Raw genomic sequence first — 23,717 nt, 5'->3', positions numbered from 1 at the left:
TGGGTTTACATCTGTAGGTTACATTTGCTTTTCAGGCATGTACGTACTCTCATCGTTTTATCTAAATTTAGATAATTTTGTTTTATTCCCTCTCCCACAACTTTTTTGATTAAAGCCTTTCTAGTTAACCTGAACTTACATTTTTTAACTTTAAAAGCATGAGAAGAAATTATAGGAAGAGTCACAACATTGTGTTCTTTGACAAGAAACTGTTATATATTTAACCAATTGTTAATTCAGTTTAAGGAAATATGTTAAAAGACAAAATTGGTATAATAAGTCACCAGAAAAAAGCATGACAATAATATATGAAGATACTTTTTTATTATACTAAAGACAATACAAACAAAAAAAATTAAGTAGTACACAATTTAAAGGATTGATTTCTTCTAAAAGTTATAAGCTTTAAAGCTGAAAAAAATTGTAAGTATCAAATATGTAAGTGAAAAGTTAGGCTTATCACATTTAAAAAGATAACATTAGGTTTTCTTGTTACAGCAATATTTATAAATATATAATTTTATTGACTGGATCCTAAAGTAAATTTAGGATTTTTTGTCTTTGGTAAGAAGTTATGACACTCTTAATTCACAACTAAAGGCTTTAGTTGTGTATCCTTTCTAACATCAGAATGAATTAAAAACGGCATGTAATAGTCACTTGATCTGAATTAAGGAGTTTTAGATATATGTATTATCATCCTCTGATCACAGCTTCAATAATTAGCAAAAAATGAGCAAAAAACAAAAAGTATTAAACAGTTCTAAATCCTCTTCATCTCAATTTAATTAAAATAACTTTTTATGTGTAAATACTTTGTACAACTTTTACTGTCAGTAATAAGGCCGGTTTACACTATAAATACTATCAAGAGAAAATAGATCAAAAGTTCCCATTGTAAATATAACAGTTATCTTACTAATATAAACATTTAAAAATTAAATGGCTCAATTAGTAAAGAAAGAAAGAAATATTAAACTTCTCATTTATTTCCTACCAACCATTTCACAGTCATAGAGACACTAAAGTTTGCTTTTAATAAGGATCTGGACATTTATTTCCTTAGAAAAATGAGACTGATTCTCCAGAAGATCCTCAAACTACTTATCCAGTAATATTCAAGCGTTTGTAATGGCAAATTATTAACAGGAACATTGGAGTATGCAAAAGTATTAAATACACAAAGTTCTCCATATTTCCAGGTGAAAATTTTGAGCAATTTAACGATGTATTTGTCCATATTCATTTGCTTGCAACTTCGCCAAAATGTCATCAAGTGGCTAGTTGTTAAGGCTAACACCATTTATTTTTAGACATTAGAAAACATAAATACACTTTTAAACACTTTAATACAGGATAAAAGAGAATAATCACATCATATTGTAAATGAAGAAAAAGAATGAAATTGTTTTCCCATCAAAAGTCTAATGTATTCTAAAACTCAGAAATTCTATTCTTTAGAGAGCATGATATAAAGCAGTAGTCTTCAAACATTTTTGCTCATAGGTCCCCTAAAATAATTTTGACAAATAAGTGATGTTTTATGCATATTTAAATTACACGAAAATTTTCATAAGTTTAGTAACAAAATATGAATTTTCCGCTATGTTATAAATATTGACTCTCTAAAATAAAATTTAAATTTTAATGTATCCCATGTAATATTAATACCATACTGAATTGATACCTAGTATCATTCTTCTAAAATAAAATATTTACAATAAAGGAATTTGTATTTCCTTTGTTTCTCCACAGAAATTTATTCTACTTTTAATCTTGGAAATCTTTTCTTGATCATCTATTATACTTCTCTGAAGTAAACTTAAACAAAAAAAACCCCACACACATTTATATTGAAATTACCTTTAAATTTTCTTTGACCATCAAAGACCCTAATTTTTTTTAAGTCATCTGGATTGAGTTATCATTACAACTATTATGAGCACATAATGGATCCAAACAACAAATAAATTACAAATTTTGACATTAAAATAAAAAATAAAAGATAACATTTAATTTGAAAGGTATCGCTTAATGGAATTGATTGGGGGAGCAGTGTTTATGAAGCCTTGATTTGAAAATCTGTTGAATTGTCCTTTGGCTCTCTGGAGAGTTTACTTTTCCAAGAAATTCACCTTAGTAAGATTCAGGCTATGGGAGATGTATGTATGCCTTTCTCACGTAAAGTTAAGAGAATAGTGATACTGAAGTGAGAGATGGGAAAAGAGAATGCCAACTGACCCCAAGTAATATTTTAGGCAGATCACCTTAAGGAAGTGAGGGATTTGGAAACTGATCCCTTTAAAACTTTTGTCCCCCACTTTCCCTCCCCCTCCACACACAGCATACCTCTTCAACGTCTGCATTCTCCTAGGGTAGCCCTATCACAATTTAAATACCATTCCTCTCAGATCCCTAGGAGCAGTGTAGCTAACTTGAGCTGTGCTAAGAAAAAGTACTTTTCCTGATTTACTCCTTTTGGCTAAAGAACTAATTTTGAAAGTTTCTGAGATGGTACCATGTTACATTTTGAAGTCTGATTTTTGACCACTTGTCTAGCCAAAGTATACAGCTACGTGCCATCTGAGCTATCACACCCCATCAATCAGCTGACTCATTCTGTGCATGTGCAGACTCTGAACTAAGAGAGGCATATTAAGTAATCACAGCAGAATAGCTCCATCTGTTAAGATGAGCTCAATTAGGAGCATATACTGCCTGGAAAAGCGCTAGAGAAAGAAATGAACAGCTTTTCCAACTAAATATTAAATGGGTGAAACAGTCTATTAAAACATTTAAAAAGAAGTCTAAATTTAAAAAAATAAAAGCTGTACAGTATTACTACTGCTCATCTTAGCAGTTAAGGAATAGGGCCCTTATCCTGTGGAATATCCTAAAATGTTTGGCTCAATTGTAGTACCTAAAACACCCCATAGAAAATGGACAATGGGGATGTAGCACAATAGGCTTTAAGCGGAAGCAGAGAACTTCCCAGAAAGGATATTTTTGGTGTTCAGCCTCTGCAGGTATGAGCTGACCTTGTCCTGGAAGGCCAGGGTGGCTTCACATCCACAAGTATCTTCTGTGGAGATGAGTCTTCGTGCTTCTTCAATGGCTGATGACAGGGACAGTACACAAAATGTTATAGCTAATTAGAAATAGGAAATTGGGAAATCTACAGTTCGCTGGTTCAATTTTTAAGACTTAACCTAAATGCGTTTTCCAGAAGGTAAGAGGATATAAGAGCACACAAAAAGGAGAAAATAGTTTGGAATGTTAATGTCACAGAAAAAATTTAATTAGGAGATGCTGAGGGCAAGTTTACAATTGTAAACTTATATTGTTCTCTATACTTTGGGGATTGTCTGAAATTTTCCATGATACAAAGTAACATTTTTAAAGGATGGTACATACAGCAGAAAGCCAAGAATGCACGTAAGACAATTAATCTCGTGATACTGTGTCCTCATTAAAAAATGAAAAGGAGGAAAACCTTTATCTGTGTGGCCAAAATATTTCAAGGATTAAAATTTGATAATTCTTGATTTTCTATATAGGCTATTATTCTATTGAATTGTTTAAATTGAGAGTTCTAGTTCTTACCCATAAATGCTTTGGAACTAAAATTCAGGTTTGCATTGACATTTAAGCAAAGAACCTAGGAGAATGATGCTAACTCCTATTTCTTTCTGTAATTCACTGAGGCAGCTATTCCTACTCAGTAGCCCCTAAAGTTGCCTAAAAGAAATGAGAGTAACTTCCCAGGTCTGAAGACTGATGTATAATCTCCCAATTGAGTAATACTACTGCCTGAGGATCGGGAGCGGTCCTTTGCTCCTACATTTTCGCCCACAGTCTACAAAGATATGATATAGGGCGAGGGGGCCATAAATTCACTTGATTAAATATAATCTATCTCCCTGTCCAAGTCCTACTGAACCTTTGAGGGATGGTCAACTCCAATCCCAACACAGTCAGTCAGTCAGTAAACCAGAAAGTAACTACTGAATACCAAGTGCATGCCCTTCATCCTCATACACAGGATAAAACTGGTACTTAGGATACTTTCCCAGTGTATCTTGCCCAATAGACTGTAAGCTCAGTGGGATATTCTAATTAAAACACCCCGTAGGAAATTGGACAACTGGGACGTAGCATGATTGAAAGTGGAGAGATGGATCCATTCACAATAGCATCAAAAAGAATTAAATATTTAGAAATAAATTTAACAAAAGAAATGCAAGACTGGCACACCACAAACTAAAACACACTGGTTTGTCTCCAGTTCCTTCCGCAGGACCTAACATAGTACTAGATAGGCAATAGTAGTTCCATGAATAGTTGCTGAACTTATTAATTAATAAGTGAATGGCTAAACAAATAAGGCCAGAGCCTACGCCATTATAAATCACTCTGGAATCCCCACCTTCCAGGAAGAGAAAACACGCTCAAGAGTGATTTTTCTTTCTAATTAAAGAGAGAGAGGGTGAACCAGATCATGGAGGGAAGAACATCTGATGGAGGAGTAGAATTGTTTCATTCTAATAACAACTGGGAACCACTGGAGGATTCCAACCAGGAGGAAGACCCAGACCCGCGTTTCAGACCTGGAGAGACGCAGGCTTCCTCCTAGGTTGTCCTACCAAATGAAATAGGATTAAAGGGACGGTCTTTACCTGAACATGTCTTCTTGTCTTCATTCAAGGTGAAGCCAGTATAACAATCGCAGTGGTAGGACGCGGCCCCATCACTCACACAAATGTGCTGGCAACCGTGAGAGCCCAGAGCACACTTGTCACGAACTGACCAGGAGCGGTGCAGGGAAGAAACAGTCACACAAATTACAACAGGAAACTAAGCACGGACTTCTGGGAGAAAAATGCCTTCGTTTGGTCCCAACAAGTGTTGAGAACGAATCCTTCAATTCATGAACAAGTCTCCCCTGTTTCGAAAGAAGCTTCCTTTCTTTCCCCATATCTCACATACCTTTAGTCTCACCTTTTATTGCATACACCCCTTTCCTTTGTATTTCTTGCCGATATCTGGAGGTGCCTCCTCAGGTTTCCTGCCTGCAGCACTGGGGCCGCCTGAGTCTTGCTTCTATTCCAGAATTTACCTTCAGCCTTCCCTGACGACCATCAATGCCTGACATCTCCACTATGCATCTTCGCCACCATCAAAATTATTATTAGGGACCTACGTGCACATGGAGCTAAATTTGATGCTGCACAAACAGACTCCAATGACCAAGGGTCTGCCTTTGACAGCTTACAAAGTAGGACAGAAAACACCGATGTGCACACACACACACACACACACACACACACATGTGCGTGCAGATAAAGATAAAAATGATGTATAGGATTGGATAGTGAAATATTTTTAAATGTCACAAGTAAATACATTTCATGGAGGGAGACAGTTTGCCCAAATTTGAGTGGGGAGCAGAAAAAAGTGTTGTACTAGTCCCCTGACCCAAGTGATCTGGGACAAATGAAAACAGCAGTTCTCCTGTGGCAAACCCAGAAAGGCTTCCTGGGACACAGAGGTTTTTTCCTCTACCATCACAGGGGCCAAACTAGTTGATTTGTTCCTCTCCAATTCTTCTCTTAAATGTCACTCCAGGCTCAAAAACCTTCCAAGGCTCACTATTACCTATAAAATAGCTTTGCACGAAACAGAAGACTGTATAACCTATCCATAAAGTGTCCTTTCAACTTTAACACTGATATTCCCCTTCATCACTATAATTCAGATTATTCCAGCAAAATGTCTAATGGGACGTTTCACTCGTCCCCTCATCCCAGCTTCGCAGCCAACTGTAGAGGTAACAACTGGACATGCCTCCATCCCTGGCCGCAGATCTGGGCCTCTACATTTAATTTAGAAGTCTTCCTACTGCCCAGCGAGGGGAAAGCAGGCCATTAGAGGGGATCTGACCCGTGGTATGTACCCTGGCTTTAGAGCACTATCCATTATTATTCTGAAATATATAAATACTAACTTTCTGCCTTCCTGTCTTTCTCTTCTATCTCCCTTTGCTATCCTGCGCTGTGTACAAGACAGTATAGCTTAGTGTTTAAGAGCATGTGTAACCACCAGAGCAAGAGCCTGGGTTCAAATCCTGGCTCTACTACTCATTAGCTGACTGACCGTGGGCAAGTTACTTAATCTGTCTGTGCCTCGGTCCCCTCATCAATTTGCTGTGAACGTGTATGTCCAAAATGCCTAGAATCACGCATGCATCCAGTAGGCTATTACTCTCTGGGAGTATATGTTGGCTATTGTTATCTGGGAGCATCCCTGGAATCATCTGCCTTGATTGAAAATTGTCTTTGATGTTTTCTGGAATTTTTAAAACAAAATGTTCCATTTTATTCCCTAGTATCTGTTAGTTTAAACGTAAATTTGTTTTTGTTTCCTTTTCCCATGTCTTCAATATTCCTGGCAACTTCAAGTACCAACTAGGATACTTGTAACAGTTTGAGAAGTGCACCCATGAGTCCTCACTACCCCACCTAACTTAGTCCTCCCCCCTGCACAAGCCAACGCAAGCCACTCGCCTGGCCCTCGATGTCTCCACTCCCTGAGCTAAACCTTCACCATCCTCTAAGGCCCACCTGCCGTCCCACCCCCTCTGCATCGCCTTCCCGCCTCCACGGCCTTTAGTTACTGTCAGTCTCTCTCCCTGGCTACTTAATCTCTGCTTTCTTAAGGCGTTGGTTCTCTTTGACCCCAGCCTGTAAGTTGCTCAGAGGCAGAAACTTATGCTTCTTTATATCCCCACAGTGGTTAGCACAGTCCTGGGAACAAAATAGGTGCTCAGTACTCTGTCATCAATCTCATTTTTTTAAAAGATGGAATTGGTTATATGCCATTTCCCTTCATCCCTCTTGAAAAGATCACCTAATATATCTCGTCAAGGGAGAAGAAAATATACGTAAAAATCTAAAAATAAATATTGAATATTTAAAACTGAACACCACCTGGACAGCTAGGAATTTGTCTTCGGAGTGTTTTTACGTTATAAATGTCACCCCGTTCTGCCAGTGAGTTTAAATCAAATTAATGAGTATTAGCGTTCTGGCATTGGCTCACCAGCCAAGTCAGAAGGCTCAGATTCACCAAAGATTGATCATCTAGAAACCGGCAGGGAATGACTTGCTGCAGACTTACTGGAAGATCTGTGTGGGTCTAATTCAGTCATTTATAAAGCCTCCTTTGCTAACACGATCCAGCTTTAAGATTAACGCTACAGAAAAGCCCCAGGCCAAGTTTTGACTGGAAAAAGATCAGTTCAGCCTATCACACCAAATGGTTACTGTCCAACCGACTTCCTCTAAAGTTTTCTATTTGCTTTACAAGCCCCCAGTGTCCAGAGCTATAAAATTTTCCTGGAGAAGCATCCTACATTCAATTAGATTTCTCATATCCCCCACTGCCTAGCCATTTCCATGCAATTTTCTGAAGAGATCTATGTTTGCAGAATCTAGTGAGCTCATTGCCCTCTGAGCAACATGTGCCTTAGTCTAGTCTAGAAGAACAGTCAACTGTTGTCTGAAGCCTGATTCTTTAAATGACCTTGAAGTACCTCTGTCTCAATGAATTGCAAGTTGGTTTCACTACAATAAACAGAATTTGTTGAGTGGGCCTTACCTGAGCAGGTTTTTTTATCTTCATTCAGAGCGTAGCCCTCATAGCATTCACAATGATGGGACCCAGCTCTGTCACTCACACAAAGGTGCTGACAGCCATGTGTACCAGAAGCACATTGATCTTGTGCTGCCAGACAAAAGTCCAGGAGAAAGGAAATTAAAAGTGGGAAAGTCTTTTATTAACCATACATAGAGATCTTCTTTACAGCTAGAAATATGTAAGAACAAAGCCTACTAGAAACCTTTCAAAGCCATCAGTACTATCTGCTCTTACTAGATGTTAGCTGAGTCACACAAAATCCTACACACACAATATTGTTCTACTTTCCCCAACTCCTTTTCAAAGTGATCTACATTGAGTTTCTAAAGCATTCCTTTTATGTTTATTTGTATTTATGTTGAATCAGAGGAATACTAACAGTCATACGGCTAACTACACTAGATTGACAAATACGTAGAATTATAGTTGAAAGAAAGTACAGTTCAGCCCTCTCCTGTTATAAATGAGAAAACTGAGTCCAAAGGAGGCCAACTGCCTCAAGAGCAACATCAGAACACAAGACCCAAATTGTCACTCAGGACTGACATATTTTTAAACTGTTTTTTTATTTTTAAACTTTTCATTTTGAAATAATTTCACCATATGAAAAAGTTACATAAATAATACAAAGAGGTCCTGTTCTTCTTCCAAATGTTAACATCTTCTGTATCCAGGGTATAAATAATCAAAACCAGGAAATTAACACTGATGCAATACTATTACGGTATTTCCCTGAAAATAAGACCTAAGCAGACCATCAGCTCTAATGCATCTTTTGGAGCAAAAATTAATATAAGACAAGGTCTTATTTCACTATAAGACCAAGTATAATATAATATAATATAATGTAATGTAATGTAATATAATATAATGTAATATAATATACCACAGAAGTGCTGTTGTGCCCTCAGTACATCTTGTCAGGAAATGCATGATGTCACTATGTCACTACCGTTGACGTTAACGTTGATCATTTGGTCAAAGTGATGCCCGCCAATTACCCCACTATAAAGTAACTGTTTTCCCTTTGTAAGGAATCAATATCCTGTGGGGTGTTATTTGATTTTCACTTGTTAAATTATCTTTAACATTTGGAAAGGACTGCTGGGGCTGGGTACAGAGAAGGGAATGAACAACACACGCACATATGTGGGCCGTGATACATACAAAGTACCATTTCTAACTTTTCTTACAAGACTTAGAAATGGACAAAGCCAAGGATCAAGTTCCCTGTCAGGATGACCTACCCTCCAAGCCTGGCCAGGGAGCTAGGTAGGCAGGGAGGTAGCAATAGTAAAGCCTCCTCTTCCACTTACCTGAACATGTTTTCCTGTCTTCATTCAAAGTGTAACCTTCATTACATTCACAATGATAAGAGCCAGTTCTGTCATTCACACAGATATGTTCGCATCCATGAGTGTTAAGAGCACACTTATCGATAGCTATCAAAAATGATCAGGACAAATGTGAACACATGGAAACGTGCTAAACAAGTAATTACGGACCACACTACACACACACACACACACACACACACACACACACACACACACTGCTAAGAAGCGGCAGCCTGGCACCAGAGGAAGGCTACTGGCCTAGAAGTTGGGAACTGACTTTCTGGTCTTGGCTCTTTCCCTAACAGACCCTAGGACATGGGTAAATCTTCTCCCTTCTTGGAGTCTCAATTTCACTATCTATAAAATGAGTAGGCTGAATTAAATGATCTCTACGTTTTCTTCCTCTCAAAACCTTTTTTCTAGGGTTTGTTTTGTTGTGTTTTTTTTTCAAATGGGCCTAATTCCCATTCTTTATTGATTGTATGTGAGTATTCCTATACCAGATCGTGAGGCCCTCTCTAAATTGTCTTCTAGATTCTATGAGCACCTATGACCACAGGGAAGAAAGGGTAGCTTGTATTTAATTAAACAAAATCCAGGAAAAATTCCAGATCCTCAAAAGGACTGAGAATTTTGGCCCCCTTCCTTACTAGCCCTTTTCCCTACTAATTCTTTTCTCTAAAACTAGTAATAAGTACTATAATACGCTGATTTACATATTGTCTCACTTTTCATGTTCCTTTTCAAGGAAATTTTTGATAAGCAACAGGAAACCAGCCAAAAGGCAGTTAGGAGAAAAATATAAGGCTAGTCCCAAACCAGAAGAGTAGGTCCCCAAATAAGTTCTAGTCAGCCACCATGCAGTAAGCAGGCCTCACCGGAACATGTCTTCTTATCGGCGTTCAAGGAATATCCTTGGCTGCACTCACAGTGGTGCTTGCCTTCGCCGTCACTAATACACACATGCTGGCACTGGTGTGTGCCCAGCATGCATGCATCCGCAGCTGCTGTGCAAAGGAAGTTGACAACCGTCAGTGTCAACACGTAAGAAACATTTCAGGCACTTTCTCCCATGTCAAAAAGACATCGCTGTCTGGTTTCTTCCCAATTCTATCTTTAGTTTACTGTAAAAACTGGCTATTTGTTTCTGCCTCTGGCTTATTAGAAATACCACTCTTAAATTAGTAATGCTACTAATTTAAAATCACAGATCTTGTTGTGGACTTTCTCAAAAGAGAACAAGAATTTCGAATTTGGAGCTGAATCCAAACATTTACGTGGGTCAGGCAACTTGGTATTTATTCAACTTATCCACCTGCTCATAAAAGAGACTTTTGCTTCCCCAAAGCAAGAAATGGGGAGAACAATAAGGTACTTCCTGAAGTCCTATGAGCTAGTTGGCCCATTGCAGCCAGAATCTGTTTTCTAAGGGTTCTATAGTTCGTGTCTAAACAGAATTGACACACAGGCATTCTTCAAGGCCTGGTACTCACTCACACCTGGGAGGCAATGCATATTTGCATATGCAAATGGTGGAGGGCAATACAGGTAACTGCCTTGTGAATATGCAACAACTGTACACCTACACAACTTCAGGGCCTCTAATATCAGCAAGGAGAATAAACTCATAGGCTATATGAGAACACGTAAAAAGAAAAGAAAGAACAAGATAAATGAGACTACATTAGCTAAACTGCATCTCCATCTTTTCCCTTCTGGAGCCAATTATATCGCATTGGATTTTTTTCTTAGTGAGACATTTTGAAAGAAGAATCAATGAATTAGTCATTTCTGAGAAACCAAGGAGGCCTGTTGGAGGAGGCTGGCACCCCTGCGGCAGGTAATCCAGCCTCCACCGTTTTGGCAACAAGACAAGGCTAATATTTTCCCAAGAAGAGCCATTTCATGGAATGATCTTTCCAGCCGATGGACAAGCTTCTCCTCAGTCTTTTTTTTCCATAGAGAGGACATTTTGCCCCCCCAGAACAAGCAGGTCTTTTGTACCAGAAGGAAAAGTTTGCCACTCACCACTTGTTACTTTATGGCATTCAGGCCCAACCCCAGGTGCTAGCTTTGAGACCCAACTTTGCCACAGACCAGAGACTATGGAAAAGTTCTCACCCACAAGGTGTGGGGGCGGGGGGAGGACGGGGGCCAGGGGGGGAGAATGTTCCTGGGAGAAAGAAAGCCATTTTCTTTTGGAAACCAATGAATGCCAAGAGGATGCCACCAAAGACAATGACCGCTTGTCAAAGCCCAGTGTCCTGGGACAGGAAAGACAAGGGGATCCCAGCCAGGTCTCCCTGCGATAAGGCTAAACTTTGCTCCAGACCAAGACTTCATCTCCCATTTCCTGATAAACTGGTGATTGCTGAGTTTTCCATTAATTTAGATATACAGTCTCCTTGAAATTAACAGTTGTAATTATTGGTTCACTCGTTTGTCTCATTCCCCACCCCAAGACTATTGTTGGGTGGTAGAGAGGGATTAACTATACCTTTGTATCATCAGCAATCAATAAATGCATGTTGACTAAATAAATGTGGAATAGATTATACAGCAAAAGGTATTTACGGTTTAAAATTCACCTGAACTAGAAATTTGTCCACATCTGCTTGGGAAATTCTATAGAGGGTTTCAGAAAATTATCTCCAAATGAAATAAAATAAAGCATGCGCGCGCGCGCGAGAGAGAGAGAGAGAGAGAGAGAGAGAGAGAGAGAGAGAAAAAAAGAAAAAAAAAAAGAAGAAAAGAAAGAAAGAAAGGGAGGAAGGAGGGAAGGGAGGAAGGAAGGAAGGAAGGAAGGAAGGAAAGAGAAAGGAGGGAGGGAAGAAGAGAGAGAGGAAGGAAGGGTGGGAGGAGGGATGAAACAAGTTTAAAAATAAAAATAAAAAAGTGTGAGTTCCACAAATTCATCATTTTGATCCGTGACTAACAATAAACTCCAGCCTTGAATGGATTCCTATTCATGGGTTTGACTAATCCACGCTAAAAATTCCAATTTCAAACTCCAGCCTAAAAGAAGAAAGGAGTAGAAGGACTGTAACAGAATGATTTAAAAAAAAAGAAAAGAAAAGAAAAGAAAAAATCCTGCTCCTTCTACCTCTGATGTGAGCTGAAATCCCATTCGCCCTGACTCCTAACCCCATCCCTCCTTGAGAATAATCCGAGAAAGAGCCAAACTTGAAAACTAGGTATGCACTAAATGTCTCTCTGATTGCCAGTTACACGGGAACATGGGCCAGCTGATCCTTGTGGGCAGACGCAGGGCCCTGTCTTCTGCAGGAAAACAAGCTGAGTTCTGTGAAATCTAGAGATGGTAAAGCTAAAGAAAATATCTGGGGGAAAAAATGTAGTGGTGGGCAGAGGGGAGAAGAGAGGCGTTTTGAATTTTTTATTTTTATTTTTTTCTGACCCCATCAGAGAACAGCAGGATCATTTATCCTGGATATTTCCAGACCTGCACATTTCTAATGCAAACATGGAGATTTTATGAGCAAACCAAGTTATATGTAAGGCAGCTCTATATTCCTAAACCAACAAAGTGTATTTAAGTTGGTTAAAAAAAAAAAAAAGCATTGCTTATATTTCAATTTTCCATAAAATTTCCACCAAAAAAAAATTTCTCTTTTTCTTTGGATTCATAATGTCTGACAATAACATCCTTTCTAATTAGAAGCAAAGACCTACCGCAAAAGGTTTCCTGGAATCGAGAGGAAAGTTTCTCAATGACCCCATAGGTCTCCACGTAGAACACGTGCTCATCCAGGGGTTCACTGGCAATCATCTTGAGGGACTCCATATCTGCCCGGCCCACGCCCACGGCGTAGAGTTCAATACCGGACGCCCGGGCCCGAGCGGCCACCTCGTTCACCTGGTCCTGGGGCCGCCCATCTGTCACGATGATGGCCACCTTAGGGATGTTGGAGCTGGGCCCCCGAGCTCCTGCCTCCACGGTGAAGGCTTCCTCCATGGCTGTTTGGATGGCCAGGCCCGACATGGTGCCTGTGGACAAGGGCGTGATTCGCCCCACGGCCTGTTTCAGGGACTGCTTATCTGAGTGGGCCTGGAGATGGAACTCGATCTTCACGGTGCTAGCATAGTTCACCACGGCCACCCGCGTGTTTGCCTCCCCAATGTCCAGAGTATCGATTATTCGAGAGACAAAGGTTTTCACTTTGGTGAACTCCAAGGGCCGTACACTGCGAGAACTATCGATGATAAACACCAAGTCCAAGGGCCTGCTCTTGCAAACACCTGCAAGGGAAAGTGTGGGGAACAGACATGACTAGGCAGTGATCTGACCATCATCAGAAATGGGCAATTGCTCCCATGCAGAGACCTCTGGGATTGGAAGTCAGCCAAGCAACTGCCCCTTGACCTCCAAATGCCCACTGTCTGCTATGTTCCCCAAAACCATTGCCCTGTGGGTTTCACAAACACACAAGAAGGATTTCTGGGCCTTCAGAATTTCCTAGTGAGAATTCACATAGAAGTGTGAAGTGTCCCCAGATATCTCACCTATAGGCCGGCTGAGCTTGGAAATTTCACTTAGAACCTCATACGTCTGCTTCAAGTTTTGTTATCAAGGTTCCTCTTGACTCCCAGGAATGAATGGGTTCCAGACCTTTCATGGAACCCATTGGGTACCTTGGCCCTCTGAGGCAATGGGACAGTGTCCCTCAACAGAGTGGAAGGTGGACAAACTCCCAGGCAGCTCCACTACACACTACCCTGCCTGCTTCCCTGGGGGTGAACACTACTCCAGAGTAGCCCAAATCTCCCCCGTCTGGTCCTTCACTCATGTGTCATGAACTCTGGGGCACAAGCAGCCTCAGCTAAGTTGAAAGCAGAAAGACGGATAACAATTTAATCTGATCCATGTTTACTGCACTTCCAAGTTTGTGAGTTGACTTGTCTTAAGAAGCAGAGATTGCGACTTGATATCTATTCTACTGCCCCATCAAACTCTTAGTCACTTCTCTTGCATTTTTTCATTCAACAAAAGTTTTTGAGGGCCTACCATGTATTAAGCCCTGGGGCCAAAAAAGCAAATAAGCCTGATTCCCTACCCTCAAGGAACTTATATACCTTTCCTACACAAAAGTACTTGACACATTGTACTGTACACATTGCCTAACCACTGCACTGTACACCTGAAGCTGAAGCTGAATAATATTGTATGCCAACTATAATTTAATATATACATAGTCAAGGGACATGGAGTATAACATAGAGAATAGAGTCAATGGAATTGTAATAGATATATACGATGTCAGAGGGACAATAGATTGGGGGAGGGGGGTTATCACTTAGTGAGGGGTGAAATGTCTAACTAGCACATTGTTTTGTACACCTGAAACTAATTTAAAGAAAAGTACTTGACACAGTGTAGTAACACAATAAATTTTTGTTTTTTTATCTATCTTCCTTATCCTTTCTCCCCGCAATCTCATTCTGCACTCCTCCCCCTCCTAGCCACCAAAATCAAGTCCAAAAGTCAGGGCAGACTAAGAGAGAAGCCACTTATTAAATGTCTTTTTCAAGTTATTCCTCCTTCTCTCCCAACACACACACACACACACACACACACACTCACACACACTCACACACACACTCATCATACACACCAATCCTAAATGAAAATAAGATCCTTGGGCATGAAGCATCAATCGAAGTTCTTTCTTTCATAATAGGGGCTGGAAGTCAATGCTACTCTAAGGCAGTTCACCCAGTGAGTCGTGGGAAAGGGTGGATTCAAAATAAATTCCTATGCTAAGCAGTTTATGAGAGAAAAAGCCCTATCTGAGACAAGAATTATGTCTCCCTATAGTTTTCTTTAAAAAACTGAAAAGTATCCTTTTATCCTGCTTCCTGAAGGTATTCAATTAAGAAAACAAATAATATCCTACTTTCAATAACAGTTCAGAGATCACACAGGTACCAACATAACCCTGTGAAGTGGGAGGTGCAGAGGTTGTTTTTATACCCATTTTACATATGAGGCTCAGGGAGGCGTACGAGCTAAAAGGTGGTAGAACATGGATTGATCCAGCTTTCCTGACTCCCAGCCTAGGGGGCTTTCCACTGCATGGTTGCCTTTCTCTGAGGCAACATTTTCCACCACAAAAATCAACATTATCTCATGTACCTAGTAAACATTCGGCTCGTTGACTTTCAGCCACTACCCTGAAATATGCTGCATGTCATGTATTTAGTTAAGTCAAAAGGAATTAAATCTTTTTCAAAAAAACAACTCCAGAATTTCCCTTCACCCCTTGATTACCATAGACCAGGAGCAAGGAAGAAAACGCATGTTGAAAGTTCTTCCTAAAAAAAGAAGAAAAAAAAAAATGGTTCTTCCTGGAGATGGATCTAGGTATTTTTGCATACCTAGAGTAAGAGGAAAATTGCATGATGATATGAACCCCATATTTGACAATGTTTTCCCCAACACCTAATTGCCCTTATTAATATCGAGGTCATATTCTTATAAGTAAACATGTCTGATTCCTTCCTTCTCCATTTGGTTTTTCACACAGAATCTTCTATGTGAAGTTACAAGGGTATGGCGGGCTGAATAATGCCCCCCACGAAGATATCCACGCTCTAATCCCTAGAACCTGTAAGAGTGTTCCGTTAGATGGCAAAAGACACTGTCGGTGTGTTTAAGTCAAAGACCTTAAAATGGGGAGGTTATTTTGGATTATTCAGGAGGGTCTAATGTAATTACAAGGGTCCCTAAGAGCGGAAAAGGAAGGCTGAAAAAGATGTGAGTGATGAGATATGAGAAGGACTCAACCTGCCTTTGGTGGATTTGAAAACAGAGGGAAAAGGCCATAAGCCAAGGAATGAGAGCAGCCTCTACAAACTGAAAAAGGCAAGGAAAAAGATTCTCCCCTAGAGAATCTTCTAAAACGAACACAGCCCTGCTGACATCTTAATTTTAGTCCAGTGAGACTGGTGTCAGACTTTTGATCTACAGAACTCTTAGACAATAAATGTGTTGTTTTTAAGACAACAATTTCATGGTAATTTATTGCAACAGCAATAGAAATACAAGGGGGTTTGACACGGATAGCGGGAAATTCTGTGACCATCTGGTTACTTCCTGATTCGAATCCTACTGGAAAGTATTAGTTGCCCCATTCATTAACTGCTTTTGAATCTCACTCCCCTTTAATAGACAGTAGCACTTTGATTCTCAGAAACCAAGACAGTGAGAATCTGAATCTCCTAACATGTTTTCATACTCACAATATTGCCAATTTTTGATAGTTATGCTAGAAATAAAAGCCCAGAGCAACCAGGTAGCTCAGCTGAATTTAACCCTTTTGAACCCTGGCACTTCCTGGCTCAATGACAGTGCTGTCGCCATTTCAAATCCTGCCACTGGGGCTGGTGCAGGCAGGAAAGAATCACTGTGATGTTTCTCAACACTATCCAGAAAGAAGGGGACAGAAAACACAAATCAATCTCAGGCATGCAGCATCACTAGCCACATAAGACTAGACACCCAGAAAATGGTTTGGTACAGCCTCTCTCTAGCAAGACTAAAGCTGGAGTTTGGGTAATGAAGATTACATCTCATGTAAACCACATTAAGAAGTTGGTAGATTGCACCAGTGGAAAGACGGTCTCCTGGGATTTCCGACCCCTGAGTTTTATTCTGGGCTCCGACACTGATTGGCTGGGTCCCTTTACTTTGACAAGGCTTTGTCCATGTGCCCTTAGGGACTGTGATGTGATCGTCCAGCTCTGCTGCTCTAGATTTGCTCAGTCACAGGAACTAACTACTGACCCAAAAGGGAAGTGGAATTGTTCACCAAAGACCCAAAGTGTCTTCGGTGTTTGAGGACCTGAGAGCACAGGTTGGGGTTGGGGCCCAGTCAGCTGAAGCAAAACTCTAGCCAACGGCAGGAGAACAGAGGTTGAGACCAGGATGGTTACAGGACAGGTCCCGGGCATCCAAGGGCAACTCGGGTTTCATCCTGGCCTCACACCCCAACCCGGGACTGCAAAGTCTGAATTCTGGCCCAGATCCTAGACGGGACTGAGTCGGCCTGAGGGCTGCAGGTCGGGAGGAAGGGTCAAGCACTGATGTGGAGCGATAGAGACGCAGCTATTTCTACAGAACGAAAAGCAGAATCTCAGAACGATTTGTTCAGGTGGGCCACAGGTAAGCACTGGGATAGAGAGCTGAGAAGCTCCCGAGTTCCCACAGCTGCCCTGTACTGCAGGGGGCAGTTACTGGGGTTGGGGCTTCAGGAGACCCAAATCCTAGCCCTGACTACGAGTGACGTCAGGCCTCTCCCTTCCTTCTCTGGACCTCATAGTTTCCCCACAGGATTCATCCGGGAGGGGATTTTTTCTCCTGCATCACGCTGGCTTAGGCTGGGATGGAGGGAACACGTCAATGCCCGGATCCCAGCCCACCCACCCCTCCTTCTCTGCCCCCTGCCGGGTGTCCCTCCCCGGTGCGCCCCGCCCACCCCGCCCAGGCCGTACCTGCGCCGCGCGCCCCGCCGGGCAGGCTGGACCCGGAGTAGGGCTCCCCGGTGGGGGCGGCAGGAGCGGGATGGCGTCCTGGGCTGCCCCGGGGGCCGAGGGTCCCCAGCCTCCGGAAGACCGGGCGGGCCGGGGTGCCGGGGTTCGCCGGGGCGGCAGGGGGCGGTGGCAGCAGCAGCGGCCAGAGCAGCAGGAGCAGTCCTGGGAGGCGGCGCGGCATGGTGTCCGGCGTCGGGTCGTCACTAGCTGAGTCAGTCACCGGCCTGGGCCCGGCGCCGGGGCGGCCGATTTAAAGGTCCCGCGGCCGGGATCCGCCCCGCCCCGCCCGGCGGCCGCGAGCGCGGGAAACACGCCCAGGGCCACAGGGAGTCGGCCCCGCGCATTCCAGCGGCGCAAGCGGAATGTCTGGGCGGAGCGGGCCAGCGGCGCGATGCCCAGACCCCACCCGCCCCTGCCCTGCGCCGCGGCCGGGCCTCGGCTGAGTGGGCTCGACCGACGCCACCTGGCCCGGCTCTGCTTCTCTCCAAACCATGGAGTGGCCTGTCCGGGGCCGCAGCCCGCCCGACCCTCCACTCCTGCTCCTACCCCTGCCCGGCCTGACCCCCGGGCGCCTCCGTCCCAGGGTCCCAGTGAGATGGACTAGGCTCTGCCTTCCCGCTCCGTCCAGCTCTGACCGCCTCAAGGTTTCATCCTGCTCCTCACAATACATTCCTTTCCCCAGCCAAGTAACCCAAGGTTTGCTGTGGGCTCTCGGTTAAAGAAAAAGCCTCACAGATTCTAGCAGCATGAATAGCAATGCTTTTATCCCCGCTTCAAACATCCGTAAACATTTGAACTTATATTACTGGGAATAGAAAGTCAAACACAAATTCCTCAGAGAGCCTCCTGCTAGCTGGAAGGACAGCCTGTACCCACAGAAGCTTCAGAGTCTCTCTCCCTACATCCCATTTCCTCTCTGGAAGAGTGGTCATGGCAGCACACGGCTGGAGGCTGCCCAGGAGACCCTCCAGGAACTCAGTCTACTGGGAGAGAAACAAGGATAAATGGTGGACCTGCCTAAGGGCACATGCTGACTTCAGGAAAGAGACTGGCTCTGCCAGAGAACCCCAGGAAGGCTTCTAAAAGCAGGTGACATTTGAGTGGAATCATAAAACATGACAATGAACGAGAGTTCCAAAGGATCCTATCCGGTCTTCCTGCTTCCAGACTGTTGCCCTTTAAAATCCACACTCCACACTGTAATCTTAAAGTCACTTCACTTCTTAAACGTTGCAACTTCACTTTCAGGAAAATCCAATCTGACCCCACTCGATTGTAGGCTCCAGGAGTGCAGAGCCTGCACTGTTCCCTGCTGGACCCCGGTAAATTCTACCTTACCCAGTGCAGGTTCACAGTCTAAGACAGGACTGAGACTTCAGGAAATGGAAGATCATAGAACAGAGCTGATACTTAGCCCTGCCTTGGCAGTACCCTAAACAGGCATGATAAGACTGTAGAAGAAATCGCCTGGCATTGCCTTTTCAAGAGTCGAATAATGCCAAGGAAACGGCTGTGCTGTTTCACTTCACTGCCTGACAGCAGACAGCTCGGTGCTGGTCATTGGCTCCATGGACAGGCCTCCTCCAGTAGGGAGTTGGGCCTCCTCCACCACCTGGCTCCTTCTGTGAAGTTCAGAAGCAACGTAACATGTACTGGTCTTTTTCAGCACATTTGCATGTAGGCATATGTAAAAATTAAAACTATTTGGTTAGGGTAGGGAATTAAAAATTCACTTTAGTACTGCTATTTGGTTTTTACACTTCTAAAACGCTATTAGTCAGCTCTGGCTAGCTTATGCTATGGTAACTACTGACCCGGGGGTCTTACCACAACAAAGATTTATTTCTTGCTGTTACGTGTCCTCTGTAGGCGGCAGCGACTCTTCTCTATATCTTCATTCTGGCACTGGCTTAAGGAGCGGCTCCAATCTGGGACATGCTGGTCTTGTGACAGAATGGAAAGATGGCAGAACCAGATGACAGATTCTAACATTTCTGCAAGGAAGTGGTTTACATCAATTCTGCTCATGTGTGATTGGCCAAAGCAAGTCACACAGCCAAGCCTGGTGTGCAGAATATAAGCCTTTCACGAAAGGGACAACAAATTGGTGGAAATCACAATATGATCTAGCACAATTTCTTTATGCATCTTTTATAATGGGACAGGTGAGTCCTCCCTGAGGTCTCTGCTCATAACTCAACAAGAATCTTTGTGTGTCTGTATCCACACAAGCCTTTCATCAAGGGGCCCCTTGCTTTGGCTCATCTAACCACTTTCTAACAGCTTCTCAGCTTCATAGGTAGAGTCTCGACAGATGGATTTCTTTGTTCTTGCCTCTGGCATCCTGTGAGTAGGGAGCTGCACTAGACGTCAGCTTAGGCCCATGGGGAACCTCAATGAAGGCCTCTTCCAACAGGCTCACTCCCGGGAGCAAAGTCCTTTCTTTTTTCTGGTTGCGTACTATTGCCCATCTTCAAAAGGCTCCCAGGTCACATGGAAGACCATGGTGGATTCCGAGATATTTTTTCCACATCTTGAACTTAGTGATTTGTAACCAAAACACCCAACTGTACTACCGTGTTTCCTCAAAAATAAGACTTAGCTGGACCATCAGCTCTAATGCGTCTTTTGGAGCAAAAATTAAAATAAGACCCAGTTTTATATTAAAATAAGACCCAGTATATATTACATTACATTACATTGTATTACATTATACCTGGTCTTCTATTAAAATAAGACCGGGTCTTATATTAATTTTTGCTCCAAAAGACACATTCGAGCTGATGGTCCAGCTAGGTCTTATTTCGGGGAAACTATTTACAGAAACTCCCAGGTTCAGTCCTGACCCTGTGTACAAAAAAAAAAAAACCTAGAAAAGGAGGCCTGTCACTCCAATGCCCTATTGCAGAGGTTCTGCCACTTGACTGTGCATAAGAACCACCCAGGAGGCTTTTAAAAGGCAGGTTTCCTGGGCCCACACCCCAGATATTCTGATTCAAATAGTTTGGGACTAGGCCCAGGAATCTGCATTTTATCTCTGGAGGCAATGGACACACTGAGGGAGTCTGCCAAGTCCTGGTTCTAACAATCTCACGACAGGCCTGCATGTGAGTCAACTGCAAAGGCAGGTGCAAGAAAATGGCTGCCCGGTGTGAAAGATGACAGGGCTGCGTCCCAGCACAAAATGAGCCTTGTTCAGGGACTGGCTCTATGGTCATGAGACATCTTGGGCCAGGGAACGACTACCCTCTCTCCTCCATCTCTCCTCCACACTTCTCAAGAGCAGTCGCTAATGACTCGTCAAATCAAAGGCCTCTTCTAAAAGTTCAGATAGCTCCCCTTTTGGCTGGTGCCCGTTCCCCTTCTTGCAGGGATGGTGTATAATCCTGATTCTGCACGAAGTGTCTATTTCCTTTGCCACTTCCTTTTCTGATTTCCACACTCCACATAGTCTGGAAGTTCACAGGCTTTTTTTCTAGATCTTTTAAAAAATTATAATAGATTTTTTGCTTTACTAAGAAGGTAATGTAACTTACTGTAGCAAATTTATAAAATGTTGATAAGCAAAAATAAAGATCATAACACTACCACTCAAAGATAAGCTATGTGGTGTTATCTTTTTCTCTGGTTATATAGTCATATATTTTTCTTGAAAATGAGATCACGTTGTATATTGTAGTCCTGTAACTTACTTACTTGTACTTAACGTATAGTGAACATTTTTATTGGCTATATTTTTCTAATGCATTACTTTTAATGTCTATACTGTATTCATTGCATATTCTACTTATTTAACCAATTCTCCATTGAGGGACTTTAGTTTCTTCCAAATTATAAACAGCTCTTTAATGAATCTCTTATGAATCATTGTGATTATTCTTTCCCTAGAATAAATTACCGTAAGTGGAATGCCTGACTAACTGGGCCTTCTTTGGTCCTTTGTGTACCATCTGCCGGGAAGTTTATCTAGTGTGGTTTCAGCTACGTCTCTACCGGTAATTCCCAAATCTGTATCTCGTCCCAATCCTGCTCCTGGGCAACAGACCTACATTAATAACTCTGCCTATTGTACTCTCTATTCAAAGGTGACAAAAGCGCCTGAAGCTCAACCATATCCAAGAATGAATTCAACATCTTCCCCTTTAATGAACTCCCTCTCCTTTCATCCCCCTCTGCCAGTGGTACCAGTATTCCCCCCACCACACAGGCATGAAATTTTGGTGTCCTCTTTCTTTCTCGTTCCCTTTATATTAAATAAGCTACCAAGTCTTCTACCACTTCAAATCCTGTCCAATTCTCAAGGACTAGATCAAATCACCTCATTGCAGGAGGCTTATCCTTCTTTCCAGCCAGACACGATCCCCAAAGGAGAGGGAGGGGAAGACAAAAGAAATATTTGAAGAAAGTTCCAAACTTAATGAAACCTAGAGATGCATAGCTCCAAGGTGGTCAAGAAACATGGGAGGTGGAGAGGGGGCAGAAACCTACATTTTAAAATTTACGTTGTATGTTCCGTTTACATTGTACATTTTTTTAAATGTGCAAAGAACATCACAAATTGCTCAAAACCAGTGATAGCGAACAACTCTTAATCACCAGAAGAAAAGAAAATGTTCCAACAGAGAAACAAAGTTAAGGACAACAGCAAATTTCTCAGTAGAAACAATGTGTACAAGAAGTCAATGGTACTGAATGAAAAAACCTTGATGACGCAGAACTCTATACCCAGGGCAAGTATCTTTTGAAAACAAAGGTAAAACAAAGACATTTTCAGGTATACAAAAGTCAAAAGAATTCAGCAGCAGCAGAACCACACTACAAAAAACATTAAAAGATGTCCTTTGCCAGAAGAAAAATGAGAACAGGTAGGAATGTGGACCTACAAAAGTAATGAAGAGCACCAGAAATGGCAACTAAGTGGTTACACATGTCGGTTTTTAAATTATTTTCTCTTCAAAAGATAATTGTTTAACCAAAAATAAGTCTCCGATCAGAGCAGGAATGAATGTGGTCAGCCACTCATTTTCAATGAGTTACTTACTAACACCATTCAATAGGTGAGAGGGCTAGGAATATGAATTAGCTTTCCTGATGACTTGTCCAGATTTTAAGCTACCGAACTGGATGATGACAGACACAAAGCGCCTTTCTAACAATCCAGAAAACAGTTCCTTTCTCCGGTTTCCAGGTCAAACACTTCTCCCTCTTCAGCCCTTCCTCTAGCCATTCCTTGCTCACACTCCCTCATGATAATATTTGCAGTGCTTCACGGTTGCCAACCTTCCATGTGTTACCTCACTTGATCCCAAGAACAACTCTGAGAAGCGGTCTGCATCTTCTTGATTTTACAGGGGTAAAATCTGAAGCTCGGATCCAGGTTCAATTTCCCAGGATGAGGGAACAACAGCATGGTGAAATTAGGGATTGAATCTCAATCTTCTGACTCCAGGTCTTGTGCTCATTCCATCAGCTCCATACTGCCTCTCATGTGCCTGAACTCCATGTTGTTTGGCAACTATTCATCTTGCTTCTACATTATTTTCTCATACTTGAAGTCCTAACTTTCATAGAAACACAAAGCAACCTCAGAAAAGCAAAGGTACAACTTTTTCTTTCGGCCAACTCGAGTCCTAAAAGTGGCACACCTATCATTTGCTTACAAGGAACATTAGAACAGTTGGATTTAGAACAAAAACCAAGTTCTACGACGACTGCAAACAAATTAGGCACAGGCTGGAAAACAGAGCGATTAGTACACCACCAAACAGAGGGAAGAAAATGTACACTTCATCAAAGGCAGATCTCTTGGTTTCTTAATGCAAGAACCTTTCAACGTAGGAAAGCTATGCCCTCCATTTAGATACCCAATTCATACTGAAAATAATCTATTGGCAGTATAAAATTTGTGCAAATTGTTTTGTTCAGTGAATGTTTACTACCCTCCCTCTCTCCAGCAGCTTTGTGCAGATCACTGCTAAGGTGTAAAAAGTAGGCGGTTTCATCTCCAAGTTCTTGACTAATAGGGACAGATACAAATATATCATGAGCTGTAATGGAGGTACGTCCTAACTGCTGGAGGGAGAGAAAAGGAAGCAGGTCAGTTCACCAAATCATTATTCAAAGCTGATTCACTGAAAG

The 23,717-nt window shown here is 42.1% G+C and overlaps 1 protein-coding gene across 2 annotated transcripts; it reads right to left on the bottom strand.

Annotated features, from left to right (window-relative positions):
* Window positions 1-931: 931 nt before the first annotated feature.
* MATN3 (matrilin 3) lies at window positions 932-17,979 on the bottom strand. Of its 2 annotated transcripts, none has more exons than XM_033125079.1 (8): window positions 17,541-17,979; window positions 12,723-13,289; window positions 9,911-10,039; window positions 9,012-9,137; window positions 7,657-7,782; window positions 4,677-4,802; window positions 3,005-3,115; window positions 932-1,276 (listed from the first exon to the last, which is right to left on the bottom strand). In XM_033125079.1, exons 1-8 carry the CDS (start codon window positions 17,758-17,760, stop codon window positions 1,221-1,223), a joined length of 1,461 nt encoding a protein of 486 aa, XP_032980970.1. In that variant the 5' UTR covers window positions 17,761-17,979; the 3' UTR covers window positions 932-1,220. The 2 variants fall into 2 exon arrangements, with proteins under 2 accessions (XP_032980970.1, XP_032980971.1); XM_033125080.1 differs by having other exon boundaries at window positions 9,911-10,036.
* Window positions 17,980-23,717: the final 5,738 nt, after the last annotated feature.

The sequence above is a fragment of the Rhinolophus ferrumequinum genome, chromosome 13 (assembly GCF_004115265.2).
Source record: "Rhinolophus ferrumequinum isolate MPI-CBG mRhiFer1 chromosome 13, mRhiFer1_v1.p, whole genome shotgun sequence".
NCBI classification, from domain to species: domain Eukaryota; kingdom Metazoa; phylum Chordata; class Mammalia; order Chiroptera; family Rhinolophidae; genus Rhinolophus; species Rhinolophus ferrumequinum.
The sequence above is the reverse complement of the archived record's forward strand: the minus strand, read 5'-3'. Positions and strand labels throughout refer to the sequence as shown.